Source organism: Carassius auratus, chromosome 6 (assembly GCF_003368295.1).
Source record: "Carassius auratus strain Wakin chromosome 6, ASM336829v1, whole genome shotgun sequence".
NCBI lineage: Eukaryota > Metazoa > Chordata > Actinopteri > Cypriniformes > Cyprinidae > Carassius > Carassius auratus.
Genome location: NC_039248.1, coordinates 3661766 through 3671205, shown reverse-complemented (window position 1 = coordinate 3671205; position 9440 = coordinate 3661766). Strand labels below are relative to the sequence as shown.

The 9440-nt window shown below is 36.9% G+C and overlaps 1 protein-coding gene across 1 annotated transcript; it reads left to right on the top strand.

Annotated features, from left to right (window-relative positions):
• The first annotated feature begins 948 nt into the window (after positions 1-948).
• rad54l (RAD54 like) lies at positions 949-9137 on the top strand. Its single transcript, XM_026256498.1, has 18 exons — positions 949-1231; positions 1374-1454; positions 1544-1648; positions 2049-2109; positions 2888-3023; positions 3112-3181; positions 4015-4303; positions 4585-4709; positions 5141-5291; positions 5370-5496; positions 5580-5654; positions 5868-5998; positions 6076-6186; positions 6927-7050; positions 7177-7255; positions 7627-7806; positions 7903-8066; positions 8739-9137. The coding sequence occupies exons 1-18, from the start codon at positions 1229-1231 to the stop codon at positions 8938-8940; spliced, it is 2214 nt and encodes a 737-aa protein (XP_026112283.1). The 5' UTR covers positions 949-1228; the 3' UTR covers positions 8941-9137.
• The last annotated feature ends 303 nt before the right edge of the window (positions 9138-9440 follow it).

Below are 9440 nucleotides of genomic sequence, written 5' to 3'. Positions count from 1 at the left end.
AAAACACTAATAAAAAAAAAAATCTATATGCTAATGCATTTTCGAACTGATATAAATGATATTAGTAATTTTTATTATTAATTAGGGCAGATGGAGTTGACAGTAGCCTATGCACATTGGGACGCTTTCATTCAGCTTTTGTTCTACAAGACCCAAACACTTTTAGAGCATTCTTATGGAAAATTTCTTATGGAAGCATTTATATCTGCTAAACAGTACACAAATTGATATGATATTGCAATAACATTTGTTGTAGTATCAAATAGAATTTAAGATGGATAGTATGCACATTGGGACGCAGGCCATGAAATGAAGGCAACTTGTGCACAGTGCTGTGGAGACGTTTATGTCCTCCGGGGCTTAGGCTTAATGCTCACATCTCTTTATTGTACTACTATAATTTTACGTGTCTTTTCTGTTATTTTTCACACATTGATGAATTCATGATATTTGATCTCTGAGAAAACAGAATGCATAAGTTTGAATACTACTTTTCCACCACTACCTGCTGCCAATCAAAGACAAGAGACTTTGTGTCAATGCTGCAGTCAACATAAACAACCCAAGCGCGCCATCTAGTGGACGTTTATATAAACTACGCTCAAAACACTCAGATGAACCTCAGAATTCCAAAATAGAATCTACATTTTTTTTATAATAAGCAAATAACATACAGCAGCACAAAAAACTCTATGTTTTAAAACTATCTTCTTCTGTTATTAACAAACGGACAAACCTTAGAATCAAGTAAAATAAAAGACTAAGACATTATAAAAATATATACATTAACATTTTCATGCCAATGGGCTCTCTTAACCCTGTCGAGTAACGGCAAATAATATTATGTAATAAAATTAAATCAAATTTTTTATATATATTATTATAATTAGTTAGTTATGTGGTTCTCCTGCCGGAGCGGTTTTTATTTTAGAAACGCATGACGGAGAGTTTGTCCCTTCTTCTTCGCCGTAGGGTTGTGTGTGGACTCTGCGCGGGACTCTCAAATATCCCGGTGTTTGATAACGAAAATAAACACATCCTTTTTGATTACTTCATATATTCATAAATAAGATACTCGTTGTAACGTTACTTTAAAACGAAGAGTTTTTGCTGTGTGATTTTCGTTTCGTTTTTTCGTTATTTATATAGTGCACGGGCCGAAGTAAGAAAAAAAATGCACATCAACTTAAATATACTGATTTAATTTGGATTGGATTCCTGATCCAGAATGGTAGGCTGAAGTTTTAATCTTTTAATTCGTTCTAAATGTTGATTCATGTAACTAACTCGTAATCTAGTGTGTGTTGTTATGATTGTTGTTGATTCGTGTTCAGTAAGTTGATTAAAATCGTTAAAATCATTAATACCCTCAGAGGAGAAGTCTAGCACCCAGTCAGGTGGCCAAAAGGAAGCAAGGGCCGGATTCAGATGATGAGGACTGGGAGCCTGACCTCGTGAGTTGGTCTCATAAGCTATTATCTTGACTGAATTATCATCATCAGTGAAGACCTTATTGACTGTTTGCACTGATTTTACTCTACAGGCCCCACAAAACAAGAGAGACTGTCGAGAAACCTACATCTCTCCGTTCAGAAGACCCCTGAGCGCGCTCACCAACAGACCCCTGTGCACAGATGACAACGAGCATGTGAGCTATACATCACTTTAAAACACTAGTGTGGAGACACACTGGGAATTGAAAACATCATATAATAAAAACAGAAACACAAGACATCATAAATCCTGCTTTTTGGCATGTGTGTGTGTGTGAGGACAGCCAATTTCTAAAGCAATTCATATTTAAAACTAGAAAGATTTCAGTCATCCTGGATAACAGACAGCTTGGGCAATATTTGCACTGATGCATTATGAAATGCATGATAGATTTGGCAAGAAATTTCAGGATCCTAAAGGATGATTTTTATCTTGTAGGTGTTCATGTACAAGGCTATTGATAAATTCTGGGAGATTACATTTGAAATATGCATTACTGTAACTTATTATATAATTGTTTTGATGATATAACTAATCGCTTTAACTTTTCACAGGAAGCATTCATTCGCAGGATCTTATCAAAGCCATTTAAAGTTCCCATCCCAAATTACACAGGTCAGTCTCATTTTCATTAATGGTTGACCGATACATCACCAAAGCTGATATTTGACTTTTTGTTTTAATTATCTGCATTTTATTTTAGTTTTCACTGCACTAAGAACATGAACACCTGATCACACAGAGATCTTCATTAGTATACTGACTCTGTTAAACAATTTTGTCTCTTAATTTATTGCCAACTAAATAATTCAATTTTACAGATACGTTTTTTTTTCTTAGATTTTTTTCATTATTATTCATTTGGACAAATTAGATTTAGTAAATATTATGTTCAGGGCTGCAAAACGATAAATTGTGATTAAATCACATTCAAAATAATATTTTCTGTTTAGATACTGTCGGTGTACGGTGTAATATATATAATTAATACATGCACATGTAACGAAAATGTTAGAATTATAAAAAACTATATTTATATAATCTAAATTCTATACAATTATTACTACATTTACATATAAATATTTTTTAAATGTATACATATTTGTCTATTTACATTACACTTCTACACTTCTGCTTATACATTAAATTATATACATAAGAAATATACACAGTACACACACACACATGTAAACAAACTTTTATTTTCAATGCAGTTAATCATGATTAATCGTTTTGCAAACCTAGTTGTATTAAATATAAATTCTACTTCAGCAATTGTCTTCAATGTATTTTTACTATCGTTGAATTAATGGTGTGATGATTATACGGCCTAAGTCAGTGGTGTGGTGAGTGTATTGTAGGGGTTCAGATGTGCCTGTGTTTCTCCGCTCAGGCTCGTTGGGTCTGCGGGCTCTGGGTCTGAGGCGGGCCGGGGTGAGGAAGGCCCTGCACGACCCGTTTGAAGACGGAGCTCTGGTTCTGTACGAGCCGCCTGCCATCAGCGCTCACGAGCTCATCAAGGCTGACAAGTGCGTGACATCTGATGGTTTTCAGAGGTGTCTTACATTGCAGCTGCACAACAATGTCCTGATCACTCTCTGATTGATTCCTCTGCAGGGAGAAGTTACCGGTGCATGTGGTGGTCGATCCGGTGCTCAGTAAAGTGCTTCGACCCCATCAGCGAGAGGTATGATTAATAATCATTCAATGCACAATTATCAGTCTGATACATGTGACCCTGGAGCACAAAACCAGTCTCAAGTCACTGGGGTATATTTGTAGCAATAGCCATAAATACATTGTATGGGTCAAAATTATAGATTTTTTCTTTTATGCCAAAAAGGATATTAATTAAAGATCATGTTCCATGAAGATATTTTGTAAATTTCCTACTGTTAATATATAAAAACTTAATTTTTGATTAGTAATATGCATTGCTAAGATCTTTATTTGGACAACTTTAGTGATGATTTGTGATTCGATTTCTTTCCACCCTTAGATTCCAGATTTTCCAATAGTTGTATCTCGGTCAAATATTGTCCTATCCTAACAAACCGTACATCAATGGAAATACTATTTTTGTATTATAATACTATGTATATTTTACTATATACATCTTTCAGATGATCTATAAATTGCAATTTCAGAAGTTTGACTAATTTTGTGCTCTACTTGTTAAAACTAAACTCTCAGTTGCAAGAAAAAAGTCAGAATTGGGAAATTTAAAGTTGCAGTTAACATTTTTATTATCGTTTGATTAGTGGAAACCATTCAGACTTTGTGTAAAAGAATTTCAAGTTTATATCTTGGATTTGCAAGCTCTAAATTTGCATCGACTTCTTTACAATGATCAGAATTGTGATGAAATCAAGTCAGTCTTAAACTTAAAATGTGAGGTGAAGGTTTTTTTATTTTATTTATAGCTCAAATAAGCTTCCATATTTCCAAAATATGGGATAAATATAGACATTTAATTAAAGTAAAGGCCTTTCAGATCATCCTAACGGTGTTCTTCTGCAGGGTGTGAAGTTCCTGTGGGACTGTGTGACAGGAAGGCGGATTGAAAACTCGTACGGCTGTATAATGGCGGATGAGATGGGGCTGGGGAAGACGCTGCAGTGCATCTCTCTCATGTGGACTTTACTGAAACAGAGCCCTGATTTCAAGCCTGAGATCGACAAGGCCATCGTGGTGTCCCCCTCCAGCCTCGTCAGAAACTGGTACAATGAAGTGGGCAAATGGCTCGGTGGACGCATACAGCCTCTCGCTATTGACGGCGGCTCCAAAGACGAGATCGATCGCAAACTTGGTATTTGATTCATTCTTGTAGTACAACAGGAGTTAATGACAGGCTTAGAAACGAGATCAGTTCACTTGAGATGCAAAACTTATCCAAATATATATTAAAGTCATTTTGTTTCACTGTTTTATAATTTTAAGCATAAACATCTGAGTAAATAATGAAATGTTTAATTGCAGTAATTTAGTTGTAGAAAACCCCACACTGGATGTTTTCACTGTTTGTTTACCGTAAATGCCTCTGTTATCCGTCTTCACTACACGTTGATGTCACTGCATGTGTTTTTGCAGAAAGCTTCATGTCCCAGCATGGCATACGTGTGCCAACTCCAATTCTGATCATATCCTACGAAACCTTTCGCCTCCATGCTGGAGTCCTGCACAAGGGCAAAGTTGGGCTGGTTATTTGTGATGAGGTGAGTGTACTAGAATAATAATGTTCAAAAGACAGAAAATATTATAGATTTAACTATGGATATATAAATAATTTTAGTCCGCAAGCATGCATTTTTGATTAAAAGTGAAAGTAAAAAATTCTATTGTTTAAAAAAAATTCTATTTCAAATAAAGGCTGTTCTTTTGAACTTTCTAATCATCAAAGAATCCTGAAAAAAAAAAAAAAAAAAAGTATCACAATCTGAAGATCATGTGACACTAAACTGGAATAATGATGCTAAAAATTCAGCTTTAACACCACATGAAAAATTTACATTTTAAAATCCATCACAAGAGACGACAGATCTTTTAAATTGTCATAATAATTCACAATATTAAATTTTTTTACTGTGTTTTTGATCAAATGAATGCTGCGTTCGTTCGTTCTGTATGTCCTGTGTTATTGGTTTAGGGTCACCGGCTGAAGAACTCGGACAATCAGACGTACCAGGCTCTGAACGCTATGAACGCCCAGAGGAGAGTGCTGATATCTGGGACGCCCATCCAGAACGACTTGCTGGAATATTTCAGTCTGGTGCACTTTGTAAATGCTGGTATTCTTGGTGAGAGACCTTTCATCTTTCCAGTTTCACATGACCCTGCGGGAGATCTTGTGTTGATGCATCACCCTCTTCTCTCAGGCACAGCTCAGGAGTTTAAGAAACGCTTCGAGATCCCGATCCTGAAGGGCCGTGACGCTGACGCCAGTGATAAAGACCGAGCAGCCGGAGAGCAGAAGCTCCAGGAGCTCATCAGCATAGTTAACAGGTGAGCTTGAGAGAGTCTGTAAAACACTCCTCACTGTCTCACCCTTCAAATCAATTGGTTTAAACATCGTTTGTTCTGTTAAGGTGTTTGATTCGAAGAACCTCAGATATTCTTTCCAAGTACCTGCCAGTGAAGATTGAACAGGTTGTCTGCTGCAAGTAAGAGATCAGTTGATATTCTCTACTTTTTGTAAAAGCAATGCTAAACATTAAACATTTGATATTGTTATTTCAGTAACCAGCAACCTTATGGATGTTTGCAATCATTAGCACTTGAGCAATACGATAATTAGTTGGAAATGAGCATGTGGCTTTATTATTTGAGTGTGACTGCGAACATGTTAATGAGTTCTGTTTGTGTGACTGTGTCAGACTGACTCCCCTCCAGAAAGAGCTGTATAAGTTATTCCTGAAGCAGGCCAAACCTGTGGAGAGTGTGCAGAGCGGCAAGATCAGCGTGTCTTCTCTGTCGTCCATCACCTCGCTTAAGAAGCTCTGCAACCGTGAGTGTTCAGCAACATAATCAGCCATCTTTCTACTTTCTGACACCAACGGCAAATGTGTTTGTTCTCTTTGTTAGATCCTGCCTTGATTTATGAGAAGTGTCTGGCAGGAGAAGAGGGGTTTGATGGAGCAATGGATCTCTTCCCCCAAAAGTATTCCACTAAAGCAGTGGAGCCTCAGCTCTCAGGTCAGTTCTGACTCACGCCAGCCTTCATTCAGCAAAGATGCATTCAAATGTAAAAAAAATTTTTTTTATATCAGATTAATGCTGTTCTTTAGAACTTTCTGTTAATCAAAAAAAATCATGCAACATATATATATATATATATATATATATATATATATATATATATATATATATATATACATACATTCACACACTATATATGTATGTATCTATGTATATATGTGTGTAGGCATTTCTTGAGCAGCAAATCATCATATTAGAATGATTTCTGAAGGATCATGTGATTCTGAAGACTGGAACAAAGATGCTGAAAATTCAGCTGTGTCACAGGAATAAATTAGATTTGAAAATATATTCAAATAAGAAATGGTTATTTTAAACTGTAAAAATATTTAACAATATTACTGTATTTCTGATTAAATTAAAAGCATTTCGGAATAGCTTTCGGAAACATTAAAAGTCTTATCAACCTTAAACATGTGCACTGTGTGCTCAGAGATACAGCTGCACCACAAGGACTATTAACCCAGGAGACAGAGCTGCACCATGGGACCCTCCAAGTGTTTCTGATTCTTTATTGTTTCGTGCAAAGAACATAAATAAATAAAAAATATGTACAAAATGCATGAAGTTATCTGCCAGTGACAGGTCATGACAGTGGCCACAGAATCTTAACTGTGTGGCACTTAACCCGGATTCATTGGTTTCTGACTGTAATCTATATGAAACTATGTTTTCAGGTAAGATGCTTGTACTGGACTATATCCTTGCGATGACCAGAACCACAACGAGTGACAAAGTGGTTCTGGTCTCTAACTACACACAGACTTTGGATCTGTTTGAAAAATTGTGTCGGACCCGAAGGTGAGAGATTCATAAAACATTAATCCAACATCAGTTACATTACTTATAGAGGCTACACGATTAGCCATGAACCAAAATATTACCAAGTTGAAATTGGTCTAATAACACATATTTCTTCACAAACAGATACCTTTATGTCAGGCTGGATGGGACGATGTCCATCAAGAAGAGAGCTAAGATTGTGGAGAGATTCAACAGCCCTTCAGTAAGTCTGTTTCCATTCAAACACATTGTGTGTTTATAATAAGTGTATAATTTATTTATGTATAAGTAATTTTATTACTTTTTCTAACATAGTCCTTATGTTACTAATAGTTGTTTGTATTTTTAGATTCCATTTTAATATGTAGTTATTTTATGATATATAAAAAAAAAAAATTAGTTTTTTTTTTTCAGCTTCATGGTGTTAAAAAATTTATAAATCAATTTTTTTCAGCTACAGTCGTAGCTTTATTTTTTATTCGGTTCTAGTTTTTATTTTCAGCTGGTGAACATTTTTTTAATTTGCATCTAATATTGCACCGTTGAGAACTTTTAGTTTGAGTCCTGCACACTTTAATTCTTCTTCTCTTCCAGAATCCCGAGTTCATCTTCATGCTGAGCAGTAAGGCTGGAGGCTGTGGCCTCAATCTGATTGGTGCAAATCGTTTGGTGATGTTCGACCCTGACTGGAATCCGGCCAATGACGAGCAGGCGATGGCCAGGGTGTGGCGAGACGGACAGAAGAAGACCTGCTACATCTACAGACTGCTCTCGGTGAGCGAAGTTTCCCAGAACAAACAGGAAATGTCTCGGACAATATGTCTTTTATTGTACAAAATGCTTAAAGTGGATCTCTTTTTCCTCTGTCAGACGGGAACGATAGAGGAGAAGATCTTACAGAGACAGGCTCATAAGAAAGCTTTGAGTAGCTGCGTCGTGGATGAGGAGCAGGACGTGGAAAGACATTTCTCTCTCGGAGAGCTACGAGAACTCTTTTCACTCAACGAGGACACAGTCAGCGACACGCATGACCGGTAAAAACACAACTCTTAATACTGCTGCCTTCTGACTAAATGATGAAGTAGCGTTATATGATTAATTTACGGATACAGAAAATGAACAAGTTCAAAAATGACACCCTGCATCATATTCGTTTAGCTGATTCCAAAATTACTGCTTGTTTTACTCTAGTATGAAACACTTTCTTTCAAAATAGGATATATTTTGTAGCATTTTTGCTTTTGTCAGTCATTTATAAGGTGGCATCATCTTTTATTATCCATCAAATGCCTGAAAAACTGCCAAAAGACATGATTTGTTTAATATAAGGAGTCGCGAAATGCTCTGGTGTCACCCCCGGGTTCATAGTCACACTGTAGACAGTGATTCTCAGATTGAAGAAAGACACAGATGCTGTTGCTGAGTATTGCTTTTGTGTTGAAACTGCAATCAACAAGATGTGTGCATCATTTGAAAGAGGATGCTATAATTGCAGCTCGATGTCACGGGTAGGGTCAGGAAAAAGCCTCAAATGCTTCACAAGGCTTGTTATTTGACATTTAAATCGAGTTTAAATATTTTTGACTACTACTTTTCATTGAAATTAAGACAGCTTTTCGATATGTTGAACTCGACATCATCAGATACTGAGACTTTTTTCAGAAATTCTAGGATGCACAAAACTTTTTTTGTGTGTGTGCCGTCAGGTTTCGCTGCAGGCGCTGTGTGAACAGTCGACAGGTTCGTGCTCCTCCGGAGGATTCGGACTGCACTAGCGATCTGTCCAACTGGCATCACTGTTCAGATAAAAGAGGCCTGAGGGACCCGGTGCTGCAGGCATCCTGGGACGCGGCGGTCTCGTTCGTCTTCCACCAGCGCTCACATGAGGACCAGAGAGGACTCGTCTGAGCATCGTCTGAGCTGAACTGATATCAGAGCTGATCTTCCAGAAACCTTTCTTCTGTTCAATCACTTGTACACTGACTTCTTTCACTTGCTTTCATCGTATTTATTTTGTAAACCAACTCAATAATTATCTCTGTCTATGTTATTAAAATTATTATAACACCCAAAGTGTTTGTGCTGGTCATTAATTTCTTACAATCACGTTTGCAATGTTTTTCAAAAGAGCGGCTCAACGCTTTTGTCACTTCACACTGATGTGATCTGGCATCGTCGACCTGGAGTCCCAGTCATCTGTTAATATATGACAGTATCGGGTGAGCTTTTGCAGTGCTTGACCTTTGACCTCAGGGTCACAATCCAGTGGATTAAACCGCAGTGTCAGCTGTTGAACAGGTCTCTGACTGTGTTTCCAGCAGCTGCGCAAACGCTAACAGTTCAGTAGGAAGAATGAAATTTGAGCGGTTTGAAAACAGAGATGACGTTTATGTAACAACATATTTATT

Excerpts from the sequence above, each read along its gene's own strand:
- rad54l (XM_026256498.1), top strand. Across the intron at positions 2,110-2,887 it reads TCCCATCCCAAATTACACAG|GCTCGTTGGGTCTGCGGGCT; the intron begins GTCAGTCTCATT and ends TTCTCCGCTCAG. Across the intron at positions 5,292-5,369 it reads TGTAAATGCTGGTATTCTTG|GCACAGCTCAGGAGTTTAAG; the intron begins GTGAGAGACCTT and ends CTCTTCTCTCAG.